General features: G+C 40.1%; 1 protein-coding gene across 1 annotated transcript in view; it reads left to right on the forward strand.

The window, feature by feature from the left end:
* Positions 1 to 20,145, forward strand: part of kctd16b (potassium channel tetramerization domain containing 16b) — a 37,075-nt gene extending 16,930 nt beyond the window's left edge. Inside the window, exon 2 of the mRNA XM_058414716.1 lies at positions 18,825 to 20,145. Coding sequence (XP_058270699.1) covers positions 18,825 to 19,288 — 464 coding nt within the window. The 3' untranslated portion in view covers positions 19,289 to 20,145. The remainder of the gene's footprint in view (positions 1 to 18,824) is intronic.
* The last annotated feature ends 1,721 nt before the right edge of the window (positions 20,146 to 21,866 follow it).

Consider the following 21,866-nt stretch of genomic DNA (forward strand, 5'->3'; position numbering starts at 1 on the left):
TACATATAGGAGAAGTTTCCTAACTCTTGACGAGAATGTTGATGTGATTCTGTGCAGTTTCCAGTTCGGAAAACAAGGAGTTACTGTGGTTCTTGTGGTTCTTAGGCTGTTAGAAGCTAGAACTCCTTACTGCTTTGTACTGAAATGTTGTATGTGTTACTGTACAGCCAGTGAGATTTAACCAGTCTTATTGAACAGCCTTGTATTTATGCATGTGCTGTGAAAATATTTGTCTGCAGGGAGTAACGGTTTGTATGGTGTTATAGTGCATATTGTTAGAGGCTGAAATGATGGTGGTGTTATGCCCCTGATATGTGAATTTGCATATTAAATATTGCTCTTCCAACACATGAGATAATTTGATAATAAAGTTGGAGATGACTAGATCAGAGCTCTCAACTCTCGAACCATTGCTCAAGTCTATATTAATGGTTCAGTATTAATGGACCAGGCATATTTCGAGTCTGAATACAGATCTGTGTGATATTTGGTGTTTATTAACTCATCAATACTCAGCTCTGGACACGACTGGTAGAACTCATCAACCTTCTTTGTACTCTGCAGGTCACTCCAGCCTCTTTTTTTTTTTTTACTGCTCCACAGAGTCACACTCCTGAAGGAGCGATCACTGAACAAAAGCGGGCAGATAATTTCCTGTTAATGTTAATGTTCCAACGCTGGAGGTTACAGCTCTTTATATCAGCTCTCTCGGTGGGACTGCCAGACAGAACAGTCCAGATCTTCCTTATAATGATCATACTTCTCTCCCTGTCCTTATTTCTTGACAATTTACATCGAAAAGAATATTTTGCTGACTGAATTGGAACAGGAAGGAGATTTGTGATTAGGATGATTAGTGCCTTTCACTTTGTCCCGTGTAACATTTCTAATTCCTATAAAATACCTTTCACTTACCTGTACGAGTATTCTCTTGATGAGTGGCTGGTAGCCAGGAGTATTTTTAAACGTTGGCACTACCTGTCTTTGCTAAAAGGGATCTGGTAACAGTGGAGGAGGATATCTGCCACGAAGACCACAAATATCCCTGGGTGGGTGGATTCACTCTATTTATACTGAGTATGAATGCGTGGCTTGTATCAAAGTACAGGAGTGATTACTGACTTATGAACTTGAAGGGATGCAGAACTCTCACTCAGTGTGTAGATGTTCTTGGACCAGGAATTTCATAGTAACTTGATTGTGTTTCCTCTTTTTTTGTGTATTGCTTTGCATTTAATCCTCTTATGATGTATGAGATTATTTATAGATACATTTACATATACCTGAGGCAGGTATATAGTCCTAATTGACCCAAACTGCCATTAGTATCAGACATTACAGTTAGGAGGAAGAACTTTATGTGTGTCATAAATCATCGTGGCTTTTTGACCACTCTGGTTATTATGTTGTAAGTTCAGATGAATTCCAAGATTTTGCTGGGTAATAATATCACTCTCAGCCGTAGTAAGCACTAAGATTAGGTACAATAAGACTTTCAGCACTAAGATGATGCGACACTAGGACCTCTAGTCGAGGGGTCCCCAACCACCGGGCCACAGACCAGTACCGGGCCGTGGATCATTTATTTCGAAAAATTGCCACTTCCAACCACACCACACTCCCGCATTTTACTCACTTGAGGGGTTTTCCCGCACATAAGTAAGTCTGAAAGCTAACCCACGCTAAAATGACTCAAATACAAATGTCACCCACTCCCCCCCCACCCTGACCCCCGGGCCATGGTAAAATGGTCCGGTATCAAGCTGGTACATGGTACAAAACAGGTTGGGGACCCCTGCTCTAATTCACTGACAAACTTATGAACAAAACCTTGTTTGTGTTTGTCAGGAAATAGTGTTTAAAGATGTGTTTTGTAGAAATTGCAGACGAGGTGGTGGGGATCACCAATAACACAACAAAAATCTGCATAGTGTTCTCTTATTGTAGTTACTGGAGCCTGGTGACATGTTCCTCACTTCATAAACTCCAAAAGAAGATCAATCATGGATGAACGAGGACCACATCTGTGATTCTTTTAAAATCCAAGGCTATCCTGTTTTTTTATGAGCTGCAGAGCAAAAGGGAGCAGCACTCAAGCGCTAGAGCGATGGCGCTAATAGAGGCAATTATACATGCGGCCATGGCCTCATTTGGCACTGACGGTCGTCCTCCTCCCCTGCTGTCTATCATTATTTATTTCCACCCACTCCTCTTCATTTGCTGCCCCCTCCTTTTCTCCAGCACGCGCTGCCGATACCCGTTTTCCTTTCCTCGCTTCGTCCATCTGTCTCTCACTAATGTTGTGCTCACATGCAGAGAGGAACGATTGCTAGCAGCCTGCTACTTGTCTGCTGCAGCCACAGGTGTTTTGAGGTAGACTGTGGAGAAATCAGTGGTGTGAAGGCTAGATGGCCTGAAGGTTGTGTTTGCTGTCAGTGGTGACATCTTCACCATAGCAGATAGTGTGGTGATGATGATGATGGTGCATTTCCTGTACATCAGTAATAATCTTCACTTTACTGTAGAATTTTTAACTTTTTTAACTTTCAACAGAGAAGAAAGATTGTAGATCATGGTCATCAAGTAAGTATATGTGATCATCAAGGTCACATATAGACTATAGGGTTACTGTCACTGTCAGGTATAAGTACCAAATGGCCCTAGTTCCCTTGGCTCTAGAGCATGTACAGCATGTGCGGCCCAGTTCTTTTCCAAGTTGACAAATACCTAGTGATGACGTCTGGACTGGTCTTCACCCTTTCTGTATTCCAGACCTTAGTTACAGTTACATTCCCTGGGAATGATCAAATTTGCTATAGCTTCTGTATCTGACAGTATAACACACAATGCTTGTCAAGTTCTATCAAAGCTCCTTGAGAGCAAACTCGAAGCCAAATTGGAAAAAAAAATTTAAAAACACCCCAACTTTTATAGCTTTATCTAGGGCTTTAGATCAGAAGAAGCTCCTATTAAAAGGACAGCATCAAGACATCTTGAGAGGTGTACCCATCTCTTTCCTGTTCCTGAACTCCGTGTTATGAAGTTATGGTAGACAAGGAGTTCCTTGCCTTTGAAGGCATCCCTTGAGAACAGCCTAGAGGGAACGGAGAACCAGTTCCTCATTCACATAAGAATATTGAGCATGTCCTTTGCTGCTAGAATCAGTTCTTTACACTTACCAGGTAGAAGGTCAAGCTTCTAAAATAGTAAAGAGGACTCGATCTAACCAGGGTACATCAGGGTACATCGTCAGTCTAATGGGCAAGTCAGTCACCTCAACCCAGAGATCTGCTGGTCTTACAGTATTATCCGAGCGAGCTGGTTAGTGGCCTGTCCAAGGTCTGGGTCTGACACACTAACAACATTCCAGCCAGCAAAACTCTCAGCCTTCCAGCTAATGAGCAGCACAGCAGTTTCCTGTATAATGTCTTGGCTCCCAGAGTAAATACAGAATTCTCTGTCTTTTTTAGCACATCCTTGCCAACCTGAGCACATGCAAGAGCCTCTGGAGTTCGCTCAGCATACTGCAGCTGTGTACCTGAGCAGTCTGACTTCTGTTTACTTGAGTACATGAGTCTGAGTCTGACCCAGTGGTAGAGAAATATTGTCAATTAGCTTTTTTTGTTTTGTCTTAGCTTCGTAAGAATGATAAGACATCCAGTGTGTCATCAGCATATGGAAATAAAAATCGAGAAATTATAGCATTCAAAGAAAAAAGGCCTAGGCATTGACCCGCCCCAAAAAACAAAAGCTTTCCCATTAAAAACATGAAGATATTACATGTCTGAATCATTGAAGCAAAGAAGCTTGTATCAGTCCTGGAGATAATGCGGTGCAATGAACCGGTGTTGAAATGAAGCTTGGACTTTATGGGAACTCGGGGTGAAAATGGCTGCCACCTGCAGAACCTCTTCAGCTTAACGTGAGCCGCTCATCTTTTCCCAGGATCCCTGCCTTGTCTGTGCTGATTAATAGTTTGGCTGCACCAAATGAGATGGGAAAAGGCTGTTTTGGATCTCATTCACCGCACTGAAATTAATGTAGAGCTAATTATATATACAGAAAGTGTAGCTAAATTGGTTTCCATCAAGATTATTAGAAGGACCAGACAGACACATTACCTGAATGAGATCCTTGGAAATGTGTACACTTTATTTTTTTCAGCTATTTATAGATGTCCTTTAGAAACACGCTGCCTATGTGACTCAGGGTCACTACGTGATTAAGGGGCATTATCAGCTTCTCCATCAATGTCACACCATTTATGCCCTCATCCATCTGCCACTATTATAACCACACCTAGACTTTGATGTCTAGGTCCAGACTCATGCTCTGGACCTGGGGTCACGCTCAGTGTGTGGATGTTATTCTGCTCATGCGGCTGTGTGATTGAAAACAAGTTGTAAATGTCATTTAAAGACACTAATCTCAGTTTATGACACTTGAGGTTATAACACGGTTAAATAAACAGCATGATGTCACGTTAAGGCGTTCTGGTTGTTTAGTCTAAAACTTGATGCTCTGAAAGGTTTGAAGGCACAAATCGGCAAAATTTAGAAACAGATAAAAACTGCGAAATAAAAGCATGTGGACTTTATATCCATCTTATAAATAATATATTTAAAGGGGTTTTATCGTTCTTTTGGACATGACTAATAGTGATAGTGTAAGAAAATGCGGGATGATGGTAGCAGTGAATATGAACTGCTCATTAAAATTAATGTTAATAGCTTAATAAGTTTGTGTATAGTGTCCTGTTTAAATCCAAACTTTTATAAGAATTTTATAAGAATATAATAACATGGCAAATACGTCAATTATTTATCTCTGTAACATGGTCTTACTTTTACACTGTTATTGTTTTTGCAGAAACAGAAACCATGTTGAGAATCCTAAAAACAGTGGTGGTCCATCTGGGCCAGCAAGGCCTTCTCTGCTGGCCTAAACAGCAGTGAACAGAATCACTGACTTGCATTTTAATATATTTAAGATATTTTTCCATGAATGTGTATTAAATTATTCTAATTATTAAATTATCTTGGTTGCGCTGCTTCCAGTAGTGTATATTTATGATAAGAGTATTTATCCAATCATATTTCAGCCAGTGGCTGACATCATGTGTTGCCAGAGTGAAAGAAATCTGCCTTAAGGCCTTCAGAATCAATAGTGCAGGCGCCTGTAGCTTAAAATAAGTGGCAATGAAATTGTTACATTAACCAATCAGATTTCGAGTTGGCGGCCATCTAGCAGGCATACGATTACGTCAGCAATTTCCCGTCCTTTGATTGGATAATTGGAGTAGTCAGAGGCAGCGAACCGATTGCAGTTTGCTGCATATGGCATCAAGAATGTCTTTTTTGAGAAAAGTAACTGTAATAAAATGGACTATTCCTTGTGAGAAGTGAAATACTGTAGTCTAATTTCTTTTTTACTTTTTTATTTTTTTTACCGTTTACCGGTTGATTAATATCTATTGCCATGGCATCCAGGGGTTCTAGAATTTTCATTTGGGGGGGGCTCAGCCCCCAATGAGGGTATAATGGTAAAAAATAAATAAATTAATTAATAAAATAAAATAAAGGTTTGACTAACAGGGTAGGATGGTAAACTTATTGCAGCATTCCACTGTATTGCATAGATGTGTATAACATTTGAGTACTGAACTAGCCAAATATGAGTCTTCCTGATCACACACACACACACACACACTTGTCCTCTGATCCTTGCTCTGCTGATTGAAGAACGTGCTGAAAGACGGGGAAGAGCCGAAGTCTGCGACCGTTTTCATATGAAATCTAAAGGGACAGAGGCGAACACGAATTTGTGTACAGTTTATTGAGAATTGCAGAATTTTAGGAGGGCTGAGTAGAAATGTTAGGGGGCTAAAGCCCCCCTAAAAATGGACTAGCGACGCCCATGGTGGCGTCATAATGATGGTATAGGTGGATTAATTGAGGAAGGACACTTTTTTTAGCCACTGCTAAAAGACGCTAATATACTAAACCCTTAATGTTGTATCTAAAATGTTATTATCTAATTCTGTTTCCGTAACTGTTTACCACGTGTGATTCTGGAGAAAGGAGAAAAGCTCGAGTTAATCGAGTGTATTGTAGACGATCACCCAGAACATGTTTAACTGTGATGAAGGAACTGAAAAAGCAGACCAAATGAAGATTGTAAATAGAACATGTGAGAAAACTTCTGTTCACTGTGGCATTGGTGGAACGAGGTGAACGATGGTAGTAATTACTCCAGGTCAGGAGATGAAGTCGATCGAATGGAGGAATGGAGTTCTCTCGTAAACCACTCGTGCTCACGTTCACGTTCTCCTCTTGCTTTTGGGGAATGTTCCAGTCTGCTGAACACCAGCAATATAACAGTGTCAAAGTTCATTAAATTATTAATGCACACTGATATTCCTATTTCTATTTTAAGAATATTGATGACGTTTCTGTCTGGTTCTTCTTTTTGGCTCTGTTCATTTGCGGCTTAATTTCGTTTTGTTGGTAGGAAAAACAATAGACGTTACACTACCCAGCAGCATTACATGAATCTAGGTGCAGAATTAGATCCCTAATGAGTAGGGCAGAGGCGACGGTGGGGAGGAAAAACACTCCCTGAGATGATGATGATGATGATGTGGAGAAACCGTGGAAACAGACAATGGGCTGGGAGATATTCTGTCCCTGGTGCTGGAGCAGGAGGACCGTCAGTTTTGTGCCTTCATTTGGAAATAATTTACTATGAGGAAGGTGTGTCTGGCCAGCAGGTGGGTGGGATTTAGTTTTGATTATTACTTATGAGGTGCTCTTTCACCCTCACGCACTCTCACTCAGGAGTTAGCTGCAGTGAGCTATGTGTGCGTGTGTGGGGCCATAAGCAAGGCCAAGTGTGTTCTTAGTGCTGCAGCGAAGTTCTGCTCCTTGTAGCTTCAGCACACCATCTATTATCTGCACCATCTGTCAGATAACGCTGTCGTTTTACCATTTACCAATCACTTCTCACTCAGTTCTCACTCTGCTGGTCATCTTTTGGATATTCTGATCTGTTAAGAAACCACAGAATGTCTGTGTGCCTGTGGAGTAAAAATGGTTTCAGCTCCAAGCTATAAATCTCCATCTGGCTAAAATACAGCATAGCTGTGACATTTGTCTAAGATCATTTTGTCTCTCTGTGTGAGCAACATCACATATTTATCATATGGCAACATCTGTTCGCTTCTGAACAGGGATTTGAGCAGTCTTACAGGAGTGCTTCAGTTTGCAAATAGAGAAATATGAACCTAAAGAAGAGCCGATCTCACGGCAGTAAACCTGATGGATTCGTCTACTGTTACATAAACAACAGTTCAGTAGAGCGTACTATTCTGTAGGGCGCAAGATTGGACCTCCAGCTAGTCTACACTCATCAAGAACAGAGAGTGTGTGCAGAAGACGACGTACACACACATATGCATATATAAGTATATAACAGAAGATCTGTCTATACTTTGTACTGCATCTTGAGACATAAAATAAGGTAAGAAACTTTATTTCAGTAAATAAAATATAATAAAATTTAGTGTGAAAACAGACAGCAACAAGGACATTTAAGCACAACACGCATAAGAAAAACAAATAGAGTACAGTGTAAAATATATAGAAGATTGCACAGAAATGTAATGCTGTGATTGTTAATGTGTGTACTGAGATGTATACAATTGCACATAAAGCCATTAGAGGAACATGGCACATTGTATAAAATGATAACTCTGATGATTTTTGTTGGGAAGACAGTGATGGTATAACAGGAGCTGTCTCACAGCTCCTGAGTTCGATCCTAAGCTCAGATTAATGTCCGTATCCATGTGGGTTTCATCCTAAATGGGTGTCATCCTAAATCCCCCAAAACAAGCCAGCAGACATACTGCTGCACTAATGAGTGAATGTGTGTGTGCTCATCTTCTCATCACAGGTGAGTTCTTGTACAGCGCACTCGGCATCCACCGTGACCGAGATCAGGATTCGATTGGAGAGAATGGATGAAGATTTTAGGCAACCAGATCATGACAAGCGAAATGATGTGAAGCTGAAGGAGGAAAGGGTCAGACACTGAGCGGACACTTTGGTGCTTTGTGAGAACTTCTGGAAGTCCGTGCACTCGAGGAGAGCCAGAGTCTGTTGCACTAAATGACCTACCACACTGTGTGTTCCAGTCCAGAGAGAAATGCAGCCGATGATCAGTGCCAATAGCAGCGTTTCCAAGAATGTCCGTGCCTCAGAGAGCAGATATCCCAAGTCTGTTCTTATTATAGGGGATGTATTTTTAGCGAGCACAGACTCTCAAATAAAGTATATTTTAGTAAGAAATGACTCGAGTTTATCCGTTTTACATTTTGTCCTTTAACGCTATAAATAATTCATTTCTCAAACACCATATTATCTTTAGAAACGGTAATATTCTGAGTTAGTGAAACTATCTGGGTGTGCAGAACAGTCCGTGCTGCTCGCAGGCATGAGGATGTGGCGCTCCTTCAATTTCTCCAGCCATAATTGCGTTTTTAAAAAAACGGAGCCCATTATATTCCAACTCAACAGTCTTGCCTTAAACCGTTCTCCTCTTTAGAGACGTAAATGAGGATAGAGAATGCAAATGTATGCAGAGATTCGCAATAAAATTAGATCCCGATGTTTCTTAACTGCTCGATTTATAATTGTAGGAATCTGCTTTTAAAAAAAACAAACAACAATTTTGACCAGATTCATTGCTGAGACTTGAATTATAAAAAACTTTTTTTTTTTTTTTTTTTACTATAAAACTTATTTGCGTATTTTGAAGCCTGTCTGAAAGTTTGGGATTCTCGTGTCACTTTTAATGAGTCTCTCGGGATCTATGACATTGATTTCTCAGCGGTTTCTTCCACCTTTTCAAGAAAATAAAGGAAGGGAGGGGGGAAACAAAAGTTCTGTGCTAATCCACTCACCAAGAAACGTATGATAAATAATAAATTCACAACTTTCAGGTGAGGTTTGATCGTCGTTAGCATCATGGCTAGTTAAATACAGACGTCAGTCGGTTCACGGTCGGAACGTGAATCATTTTTGTGTTAGTAAATGACTCGTTTCTATTTAAGTGAACGTATCAAATATAAATGGCAGCAAATAGAAGAGAATGGGTTTAATGATCTAAAAGTCATAGCAGAATAAATATCTCTAAATTACGTCTTCATTTATCTTCATCCCAAACAGCAGCGCAAGCGTCTTCAGATTTTAAATCAGCATCTTAGACATTAATTGTACCCATGTTGAATTTTCCAGAAGGATAAAGTAATAAACAAAGACACAAACATAAAATATGGCTCCTGTTTCATGGCTGGTAAAATAGATCAGTCTGATCAAGATGACTTCAGCACACAGAAACTCACAGCAGGCTCTCTGAAGGCTGGCATATGGCACAGCAGTAAAGTCAGTCGTGCTTCAGCTAAGCGTGGAGAACGACACGAGGCTCGGTAGGAACGAGAAAAGCCACAATCACACAAGAATTCTCCAAAATCTCAGTCAGTGATTGAATTTTAGCTGACACCAGCGAAAAAAAAAAGTTCTTCACGCTGTGGCTCATAAATCATGAGTAAAGAGTTTCTCATTATTCACGTAACCTGAAAAATCGGTTCAGTGAACTGTTTATAAAGGCCAGGCGTGTAAAGATTTTATTACAGAATCAATAATCTGTTGCTTTTCCATTTTTTCAGGATGTGTTTATACTGACTGTTTCTGAACCTGTAGATCAACAATGACTATTACTTGGACTTGGTCTTGGTCTTGGATTTAAAAAAATAAAAGATTTTGAGAATAAAAATCACGGTATAAGATAATGTCATGAGACTGTGACACAGTGTTGTGTCAAAAATGAAGAAATACCTTACAGATAAAGCAGCACTTACTTTTCTATCATTTCAGCACCAGATTGTTATTTAGTTAGTTTTATTAGAGTAGTTTCACAGGCAGTAAACTTTAGAGTGAACCACAAAAGGAAGCTCGGTCTCATTGCTTTTGGTGTTTACAGTTTAAGTGGATTTAAATGTGGATCTGATCCTTTTTCACTTCTCTTCAGTGTTAATGAGGACTCGGACCCAGCAATCGGCTGATATTTGGATCATAGCTTCTTTATTCTTCTACAACATTGTAGTGGCGCTCTGTTGTGACATCAATCCTACATTTTTTGCAAAAACAAAAGAAAATCTTTGATACTCCTTTACAGTGTAAACGCGTGTTCATCGCAGTGATGAACCTGTACAGCGTGAAACCATGCGCTGTTAAAATGTTACAGCTTGTTGCTTAGCAACAGACACCCAATCAGACACCGAACAGTTCGTCAGCCTCGTATCAAGGATGTAGGTGAACAACACTGAACAAAAACGGCTCTGTAGATAGAATCAGGCGGCAAAATATCCAACATCACGGAAGTGTGCGCCTTAGTGAGGGGGAAATACGCTACGCTGAAAAATTAGCGCATGTCGAATATCGACAAACGAAGGGCTGACAAACTTAAAAAAAGCAAAAAAGAGGATAAAGCTGTGAAAGATAACAGAACCTGCTCGGGTGCAGAGCCACGGACCTGAACTTTTTTCCTCACTGATGTGAAAGCGTGAGACGACTCGTTATTGAAAGCGGCCGCATGCTGGATTTATCCAATCAGGACTGTTAAGATGCAAATATGCAAATAAGAATCCAGGGTTTAGGAATGTAGAGTGTGAAACGTCAGATTATGAAGAGCCAGGATTCAGTGTTAACCCCGGAGAAAGTAGGAGCAGTGTGGAACCTCCGACTACAAAACCCCAGGATTCTGTTTAGCCGAGTTCACACTCATTTCCCACGTGTGCAGTAACACACTGCACATCACTGACACACATCATTCATTTACTCATCCTCAAGAATGGTGATGGATCAGTAAATGACCTACTATAGCAGGAGATAATTATCAGGTGTACTGACGTATGATAGTAACTGGGACACAGCCAGAGAAAGAAAATATTCATGTGTTCTAAATAGTTCAACTGGAGCTCTTTCCTTTTGTGGGAATTTACTGTATTTCAGTAACACACACCTAAATAATACACACGTCAGCTGAGAACGAAATCATGAAAAAGTGTGATGTTGTTATAAGATCAGGACACGCCGCCATATCACTGTCACGCCGCTCTGTGCGGTTTATATTCGTCCTTACATAAAGCACTGATATTCACCTTCACAACAATCTCATTAACACACCAGGAGGAAATATGTGCAGGAAATGTTTCTAATCTATATTCTGTGAGACGTCTGGAATTTGCATTTGGCTCAGTTGCGATCATTTTGTGGGTTTGGCTTTGAGGATTAGTCTCACTCCAGGAATGAGCTGGCAGTCACTGGAGAGAAATCGCACGGAAGACAGACAGAGAAGTGCGCTAGACTGATACGCCGAGGAAAACAACAGAGACGCGACACTCGGGCGTTACTGAGCAGGAAAGTGGGAAAGTCATCCAAGTGTTTCCTGAAAAAGCCTCGACATCTTAGATAGAAGTTTGGTTCATCTGTTACTGGCTTTTCAGCAGCTACACTAACATGTGATTCACTCGAACACCATGTTAGATATTTGCCCTTTTTCATCTTTGAGAAGATCCATAAATCAATATATTGTCTTGACACAAGAGAGATTAGCGTTGTTAATCCGAGTATCAGGATAAAGCCCAGAAATCTGCACCAGGCTCCTTATCTCTTCTTTCTTGAAAAAGACAACCAATGATTTCTGTGTCTGAGGCTCTTGCTATGCTGTGGAGGAACAAGTGCTGTGATTAGAGCAAATTCTAAAAATTCTGTTTTGATGCCAGAATGCAATTTAACACCTTCTGAAATGATCAGAGTAACTAGGAAGCTTACTTCTAATCTACAGGTTTTCTAATAGGAAAGTCTACTTATTTAAATATGAAGATACTATAATGGCCAAAGTGTGTGTGGTTGTCTGTCTATATGTGTGGCCCTGTGAGGGACTGGTGACCTGTCCAGAGTATACCCCTGCCTTTCGCTCAATGTGTGCTGGGATAGGCTCCAGCAGAACCCTGTGACCCTAATTAGGAATAAAGCGGGTATAGACGATGGATAGATGGATGTAATGGCCAGTAGGATCATTTGCTAATGGATAAATATATATTTATTCACCATTGTACTGTAGCTTCTGTGGAGAAGCTAGAAACATAAGAAAAAGTCACAAATCATTTGCTCATTTCTTTTTATTTTAAAGTATGACTTCACATCTCTCCCAGAATATATGCAGCGCTCGGAAATTTTCCTAAATCTGTGTGGAATGTGTGGACAATTATGACAGATCATTTATTCAGACTTAAAATATGAAAAAGCCATTAACAAATAGATAAACAACCAAATGCTAATGCACCGATTAAATCTTTTATTTCTGGTTATTCTCCTGGATCAGACAGACTGGTTGTTGTTGTTTTTGGATGAATGTTTTAATGTTGTTTTCGACAGCTCATTTCGACGTTTGGGGGACAAAGTTAGGGAGGCCAGATTAAGATGGTTTGGACATGTTCAGAGGACGGAGAGTGAGTATATCGGTAGGAGAATGTTGGACATGGAGCTGCCAGGCAGGAGGCAAAGAGGAAGGACAAAGAGGAGGTATATGGATGGAATAAATGAGGATATGAAGCTAGTGGGTGCAAGTGTTGAGGATGCAGAAGATAGGGATACCCGGAGAGAGATGATTCGCTGTGGCCACCCCTGAAGGGAAAAGCCGAAAGAAGAAGAAGTAGTTTTAATGTCGTTTTCATGTCAGATTTTATTTGCAATTTTTTTGCTGTTCTTGCTATGAAGGAAAAGCTAAATATTTATTTAAAAAGAAAAACTCTGTATAATAATAATAATATAATAATATTATATTTATAATATAATAATATTATATATAATAATAATATAATATAATATAATATAATATAATATAATATAATATAATATAATATAATATAATATAATATAATATAATATAATATAATTATAAATATAATAATAATAATTTCATTTATTTACTGTGAAATGATCTGAATTTATTAATTAAAAGTCATCAATTCAACAGGCGTTATCATTATTCCACACTGCTGAGCCTTAAATATGGGTTTTATTCATTTATTCCTTCCTTCATTTATTTATTTATTTATCTATTTATTTATTTATTTATTTGTATGCCTCAGTGTTTTCAGGTCATCCCTCCATCCTCAGGAGATTCTCATTAGCGAGCCATTGAATGTTTGTAGAATTTATCCTGATCAGCTGATCTTTTACAGTTGATTCAAAGGTCACAGCAAGGTCAAATGTCTGAAATATTTTTTTAATAACTTCCTTTCTCTTCGAATGAAAGTTCAAGGTTCATATTCAAAGATATTTCAGGCAAAAAACATTCAAATATTAATTGTAAAAAGTGAAGAATGAGTGTCTTCCTGGTTACAGTGGTGTTGTTCTCTGAGTTCATGAGTCTCATTAAAGTTTAATTTCCTGTGAATAAGAATGTGCTGAAGTTCACACTCATCTAACCTGATGAAGTTATTCCTCATCAAAACTCAATCCTTAACAAGCAGCAAGCAGTCGAGCTCTAATTAATCAGCAGAATTAAAACTCAGATCCGTGCAGGTTCATTCCCGGGATAGACTCCTGAATCCCATCACTTACTAAGAGAGAGAGAGAGAGAGAGAGACAGGGAGAGAGACAGAGAGAGATAGGCAGAGGCAGAGTGAGAGAGAGAGAGAGAGAGAGGGAGAGAGACAGAGAGAGATAGGCAGAGGCAGAGTGAGAGAGAGAGAGAGAGAGAGAGAGAGAGAGAGATTGTGAGACACAGAGAAAGAGAGAGAGAGAGAGAGATTATGAGACACAGAGAAAAAGAGAGAGAGAGAGATTGTGAGACAAAGAGAGAGAGAGAGAGAGACAGAGAGAGAGATTGTGAGACACAGAGAGAGAGAGAGAGAGAGAGAGAGACAGAGAGAGAGAGATAGGCAGAGGCAGAGTGAGAGAGAGAGAGAGATTGTGAGACACAGAGAAAGAGAGAGAGAGAGAGAGAGAGAGAAACAGAGAGAGATTGTGAGACCGAGAGAGAGAGAGAGAGAGAGAGAGAGAGAGAGAGAGAGAGAGAGAGATTGTGAGACACAGAGAAAGAGAGAGAGACAGAGAGAGAGATTGTGAGACACACAGAGAGAGAGAGAGAGAGAGAGAGAGAGAGAGAGAGAGATTGTGAGACAAAGAGAGAGAGAGAGAAATTATGAGACAGAGAAAAAGAGAGAGAGAGAGATTGTGAGACAAAGAGAAAGAGAGAGACAGAGAGAGAGATTGTGAGACAAAGAGAGAGAGAGAGAGAGATTATGAGACAGAGAAAAAGAGAGAGAGAGAGATTGTGAGACAAAGAGAAAGAGAGAGAGACAGAGAGAGAGATTGTGAGACAGAGAGAGAGAGAGAGAGAGAGAGAGAGAGTAAACATTAATATAAAAATGCTAAAACTGTGGTTGTCTCATCATGGCAGGTTTCGTCTCTTTGTTTTCAGTGCCACGTTGTTTCTCGTCTCTTGTTTGTCTCTCCATCTGATTCCTGTTTTGTCTTCATTCCCTTTCTTTGTCTGTTTTGGATCCTTAAATAACGGCATGTAACGGCAGGCAGAAAAACAAGGGGAAAAAAATCAAAATGCAGTGAAATTGAAGTGCAGCGCTGTTCCTGGGAGCTAAAAATCACAGGTTTACGTGTAAGATTGTCTCCAAAACAGAAACGTTTTCTGTCTCGATTTAAAGGCGTCTGAAAACCAGACACTTCTGAGTAACAGCTGGTTCCATCTCAGAGCAGCGTGAAAGCTAACAGTCACTCCCCCATGCTGTAGTGTTCACCCTGAGAGTCACGGTGCTCAGCTTTGCCTGACAGGTGTGTTTGTTCTAATCCATAATCATTGTAGTGATTTACAAACGAGACGAAGTTCTTTCCAAGGCCATTCTGTAGCCGGGGTTCAAGGATTTAATGCTACAATCTATAGCACTCGTAAAAACGCGACCTCCAGCAACAGAGCGATCATTCAGCTCTGAAATCTCTCACCAACACACACCTGACACCGGACCAACATGGCAGCACACAGAGACGTCCACCAGCCCGTTCCCCCTTCATATCATCTTGTGACGTAATTGCACAGATTTTATTAATTTTTATTTTATTAATCATCTGCCATAAAAACGTTATTATTTCTATGATTAAGGCAGTCGAGTTTGTATGGTACGTGTCAGATGTCGATTCTCATCATCACTAATGGTGCAGAAATAATTCATGTAAATGTTATGATTATATTTTTCACATTCAGCGACCGAGTTTTTCTGAGACGAGTCTGGAAAATCCAGTATAAGATTCGGGGTGATGGTTCTTATGGTTCTAGTAAGAACTCGGAGAGGAACTTTGAATCATTAGAAGTTGCTGAAATGTTTTAGAGCTCAGGAGAAAGTGTGTGTTCCTCGATCACACAGTGCTCCTGAGCTTCCTGATAATGATGTTGTGTTCTGGTGACTGCATTAAGTCAGTTTACAGTACAGAACTATGGGTCAAAGACATGCACACACACACACACACACGCACACACACACCAGGTGGTTTCCAAAAATATCCTCCAGACGTGAACACGGTCCCCACCCCATTACCTTTTTATTCTATGTTTAATTAAGACTACATGCCTGCGATTAAGTTCTTAAACATCCGTATAGACGATTAACGGCTCCAACAAAGAGCAGGCGTAGACGGCGTGAATCATTTGTGACATCTCGAGTAGCATTTGCATAATTCATGCAAATGATCTGAAGTAGCCTAATTAAAAATCTGACATGAATCAGTGTGGTGAAATAGTGCAGATCAGTGCAGATGGAGGCCAAAGCACAAAAAGACGAGGCTTTAGTGACGGTTCTGTGCAGAGCCAGCCTGTGTAATCAGATTCATTAGGAACACCATGCGGGTGAATTAGTCTGGAAATGGTTTCTTTCACCTCAGATGGTGTCAGAGCAGCTAAAACAAACTAATGAGAGAATAACCGGAGCGAGCTGCAGAACCGCTCTCCTTTAGAACGTGCTGGAAACGTCTGCTGTAAGGACGAGAAGACTTTAGTGCTCAGAGAGTCTGAGGAAGAGCTCCAAATTTACACACCCTCACTGTTTCGCCTCGTTAATGTGAACGCTGCATTCCAGTGTGTGAGTGAAGTGAGCAGTGAAGTGTAGAGTCAGTGTTAATGATGTAATAAGTGAACATGTCTGTATGCTGATGGATCTAAATCTGATGTGTGTAAATACACTGGGAATCAGATAAAGAGAAGAAGAGCTGCTGTGTTTCTGCTGATGCTGTGAGCCGCCGCTCTGATCTGACATCACTTCCTGAACTGATGGTTTAGGAGTACTGAGTTTCTCTCCTCTCCTCTCCTCTCCTCTCCTCTCCTCTCCTCTCCTCTACTTTCCTCTCCTCTCCTCTACTTTCCTTTCCTCTCCTCTTTCCTCTCCTCTCCTCTCCTCTCCTCTCCTCTCTTCTTTTCTCTCCTCTCCTCTGCTCTTCTTTCCTCTCCACTCCTCTCCTCTCATCTCCTCTGCTCTCCTCTCCTCTCCTCCCTTCTCCTCTCATCTCCTCTTCTTTCCTCTCCTCTCCTCTTTTATTTTCTCTCCTCTCCTCTCCAATTTTTGTTCCTTTCCTTTCCTTTCTTGTCTGTTCTTTTCTTTTCCTTTCCTTTCCTTTCCTTTCCTTTCCTTTCCTTTCCTTTCCTTTCCTTTCCTTTCCTTCCCTTCCCTTTCCTTTCTTGTCTGTTCCTTTCCTTTCCTTTCCTGTCTCTTCCTTCCCTTTCCTTTCCTTTCCTTTCCTGTCCTGTCCTGTCCTGTCCTGTCCTGTCCTGTCTGTTCCTTTCTTTCTTTTCCTTTCCTTTCCTTTCCTTTCCTTTCCTTTCCTTTCCTTTCCTTTCCTTTCCTGTCCTGTCCTGTCCTGTCTGTTCCTTTCTTTCTTTTCCTTTCCTTTCCTTTCCTTTCCTTTCCTTTCCTTTCCTTTCCTTTCCTGTCCTGTCCTGTCCTGTCCTGTCCTGTCCTGTCCTGTCTGTTCCTTTCCTTTCCTTTCCTTTCCTTTCCTTTCCTTTCCTTTCCTTTCCTTTCCTTTCCTTTCCTTTCCTGTCCTGTCCTGTCCTGTCCTGTCTGTTCCTTTCTTTCTTTTCCTTTCCTTTCCTTTCCTGTCCTGTCCTGTCCTGTCCTGTCCTGTCCTGTCCTGTCCTGTCCTGTCTGTTCCTTTCCTTTCCTTTCCTTTCCTTTCCTTTCCTTTCCTTTCCTGTCCTGTCCTGTCCTGTCCTGTCCTGTCTGTTCCTTTCCTTTCCTTTCCTTTCCTGTCCTGTCCTGTCCTGTCCTGTCCTGTCCTGTCTGTTCCTTTCCTTTCCTTTCCTTTCCTTTCCTTTCCTTTCCTTTCCTTTCCTGTCCTGTCCTGTCCTGTCTGTTCCTTTCCTTTCCTTTCCTTTCCTTTCCTTTCCTTTCCTGTCCTGTCCTGTCCTGTCCTGTCCTGTCCTGTCCTGTCCTGTCATGTCTGTTCCTTTCCTTTCCTTTCCTTTCCTTTCCTTTCCTTTCCTTTCCTTTCCTGTCCTGTCCTGTCCTGTCCTGTCCTGTCCTGTCCTGTCCTGTCTGTTCCTTTCCTTTCCTTTCCTTTCCTTTCCTTTCCTTTCCTTTCCTTTCCTTTCCTCTCCTTTCTTTTCCTTTCCATTCCTTCCTGTTCCTTTTCAATAAACAACCATGACCTCCTTACATATTAGGCTTATTATTTTAATGTACACTATATTCAAAGAGAAAAATCTGATTAGTTTCAAAAGGTAAAAATTTTTGGATTTTGGGGGAATACTGGCTAAATAAATAATACTTTATTCACATCTACTGGTGCTTTTTATTCCCGAACCTTTCATTCAGAGAACATTTTTATTAGATCTGAATTGCTGTTATTTGTTCACTTTATTGATGTTTTGAATAATAATAATGTGAGTGCTGTAATGATAAATGCAGGGCGATTTCCAGCGCTGTAATAAAATAAAACAACAAAACCCCACATCCCTCGACTCTGATTCACAGACCAAATGAATAAAACAGAACTGGACTGAAGTGTGAAATAAAATCATTGCAGATTATTTTCTCTCACTAGTTGATATTTATTGAGAGTTTCCTGTTTCCTATTCTGCATTTAACTACCCGTAATAACGAGCTTTAACATAGCCACAATTTCAAGAGGCAGAATGTGACTGATAGATAAAACTCATTCATGAGAGCTGCCATGTGACAGACTGTATATATTAACTGCTTACAATGTTCTTATAAAGTTCCCACCAACTTTTCTGATTATTCTGAACTACTACATTCTCACCTGGAAGCCTTTTCAGGCATATGATCCACATATGAAGCTGGAAATACGAAATGCCTGTGATTTTTATAACATAAACCATTCACCTGATTTCTGTTCCAGACTTTTTCCATTTTATTTTTAATTGTTGTATTTTAAATCCTAGTCATTCAAGTTTTTTCTTCTAAACCAATGAAGTAAAACATATTTATAAACATTAATTAAATGTATTTTTATAGTGCTTTTAGCAATGTACATTGTCTCAAAACAGCTTTACAGGAATAGAAAAAACTATTATATAAGTTTAAAATGAACCAGAAGCAGAAATGACTCTAATTTAAATGACCCATAATCCTCGATCATTAATGCTGTGAGAAATGTCTCCTTCTAAAATCTTTATTCTTTCAGGAACGCTGCCCGTGAGTTATATTCGCTCTTGTCGTCCCGTTTCAGGTGGATCGTCACGCTGGTCTTCGCCTCCGTGTGACTGCTGCTGCAAGGGCCACAAAGGCGAAGGCGAGGGCGAGAGCGGCACCTCCTTCAACGAGCTCTCCACCTCAACCTCCGAGAGCCAATCAGAAGCCAGTTCCCCCCAGGGTACAGTCATCCGTGGACCTGTCACCCGACAATCGCACGTCCAGACGCTCGACCGGCCGTCCAAGAAAGAAAGACCAGGAAGTCACCTCCTGCAGCAGCAGCAATCTGAGCAGCGGCGTAAGAGCGATCTCCTCCGCACGCTCACCGCCAGCTCACGGGACACCAGCGGCAGCAAGAAACGACCGGCCAAAGAGAAAATGAGCGTGGAAGAGGAGCTGAAGAAGTGCATCCAGGACTTCCGCAAGATCAAGATCCCAGAGCACTTCCCAGAGCGCAAGTACATGTGGCAGTCCGACCTTCTCCGCAAGTACCGCCTTTGAGGGACGGCAGAAATGTCTAGAAATGTGGACCAAACGAGGAGTACAAAGCTGTGAGCTGTGCTGATGCACAAATTCTTCACTACTGCCTCAGACCCACGTGTCTTCTGTGCGACGGACGATTCCTCTCCGGATTTGTTCAACACTCGCCTTTCTGTAGCACAGAAGGATTTTGTTAGGAAAGCACAACTGGTGGATTTTTTTTTTTTTGTACAGCACAAACCTGTCTGTTTTTGACCTTACAATGTTACCGGTCGTGTTCAGGTGGTCCAGAGGTCGGACGCTGAACGTGCAAGCCGAATCATAAATAATTCATACTGTCTCTGTCGTGTCCTTGCTAAAAATAGCCACCGTATTGTTGAGCACGAGGTTTTATTTCAGCACTTTGAGAACTGAACGTTTCCCTCTATAGGATTTTCCGACCCGCCGCTACTGTCCGATCCGTTACCCCTTATAACGCCTCCGCATCGATTTAGTCACGGCATAAAAGGGGTTGCACGCCGTCAGGGTGGAAACTCAACACCACCTCCCTCTAAATGTAGTGAAACCGCAGACTGCGCTTCATCGATCCAAACCTGAGATTTTAGAAACAGAATGTGTGATTTTCTTTATTAGAATCGGTTTTTTTTTCTTCATCATAGAAGCACAAAAGTGTTTTAGGTTCAGAAACACACACACACACACACACACACACAATAACATTGATGAGGATCATATCTGTAATAGACGTCTCTCAATTAATATTAGATTTTATAATTTATTCACAGAGGAGCGACTCTACACAACAGAATTCTTACCAGTAGAAACAATTATCAGAAATATTATTTACAAATATGAGACTGTTACATATATAAATATAAATATAAATATATATATATATATATATATATATATATATATATATATATATATATATATGAATAGAAACTGAATTTTATTTATTTATTTAATGCTTTATTTTGCACAAACAGAAGAAATATATAACAGAACAGAATGAAATATTCACCTGATCGTGGGGTTACAGCTTTTATTTGAATACGAGTGTAGAATTTTTGTTTATTCTTAGGAATAGAATAAAATAAAATTTTGTTCGTTTACTTGGCCTTACATTCAGAACATTATCACGCATTCAAACACACATTTCATTCACATTTATTCCTGTAAATGATTACGAACCGCTCGCAGGAACGTGGATCTGATTTTCTCCGTACAGACGCCGTATTCACCCTGAAGTGTTTAACGAAGGTCAGATGACGAGTAACAGCTCACATATATTTTTTGTTCCCCGCAGTTTCCCCTTTTACCTCAGACACCTACTGTGTATTTAATCTTTAAATAAAGAACAGTAATAGGCAGTGGAACCTGTAAACCAGGTGAAAAATTCATTCTATACTTCGCATTAATAATTTAATAATGTGATTATTTATATACATCACATTAATAATGCTCTTTTTTTTAATGTGATGCATTTTAATAAAGGTGCATTTGAACTTGTTAGAGGTCATACTTTGCCTTTAGAAATATTTAAAGATAATTCTAGACATTTTATTAAAATAGACAGTTTACAGTTCTGAGATTTACAGTTTCCGGCGAATCCTTTCAGCATGTTCAGATTCGGTGTTTAGCTGATCACAGTCTTCGTCACACGTACAGTGTACACACACACACACACACACACAAGGATCATAATCAAATACTTTTTTCCAAGTTTCATAACAGAAGGTCACACACAGTCTTGTTAAGAAGAAATCTAACACCATCACTTCAGTATTTCAGCCATTTAACATCATTGGACATACATACATACATAAATAAATAAATAAATAAATAAATAAATAAATAAATAAATAGTTATGCTAGTAATGCTAGTGGGTTCTATAAATCTTATAACAATCAATTTTCATTTTCATTCCAGTTCTTGTTTAATGTATGTGAATATTATTATTTATAATTTGATCTTTTTTATTTACAAAGGATTACAGCATTATGGACTGAACCAAAGAACCAGAATAGGGGGAGGATGAGGACCGGACCGTATTTAATATGAAAGCTAAGAAGTCGATTCTCAGAGCCGCCCTAAAAAAAATAATAATAAAAAAACAAAGAAAAAAGATGAAGAAAGTTTCTTTGGAAACCTTAAAGTTGTGCTTTTTCTTTTAGAGAAATCACTTAAACATTTATAAACGCTAAAGCTTCTTAACTTTGCAGTGCTCCAGTGCTCTAAAAGACATGAATCAGCTCAGAAAGGTCTTTAGTCTTTAGTCGTGTGTGTGTGCGAGCTGAGGAATTTCTGAGACTGGACTTAACACTGACTGATGTAATAACACAGTAATTATTAAATTGCCTAACAAGCCTGTGGATAAAGCAGCGTGTCTTCGCCCTGGTCCTGGAGACTTTAGTGATTTTTCCTTCTTTAACTCGTCCAGTTAACTAGCAGATGAATTGAAGCACATGAACTTGGACCAGAGAAAATGTTAAGCAGTGCAGGACAGGAGAACTGCAGGAGCGGGACTGAAAAACACCGCTAAACACCACTAGGATTTAGCTTCTTCAGTATGCTAGCGGTTTATAAACAATATCC

Source organism: Hemibagrus wyckioides, linkage group LG18, assembly GCF_019097595.1.
Source record: "Hemibagrus wyckioides isolate EC202008001 linkage group LG18, SWU_Hwy_1.0, whole genome shotgun sequence".
In the NCBI taxonomy this organism is placed as follows: Eukaryota; Metazoa; Chordata; class Actinopteri; order Siluriformes; family Bagridae; genus Hemibagrus; species Hemibagrus wyckioides.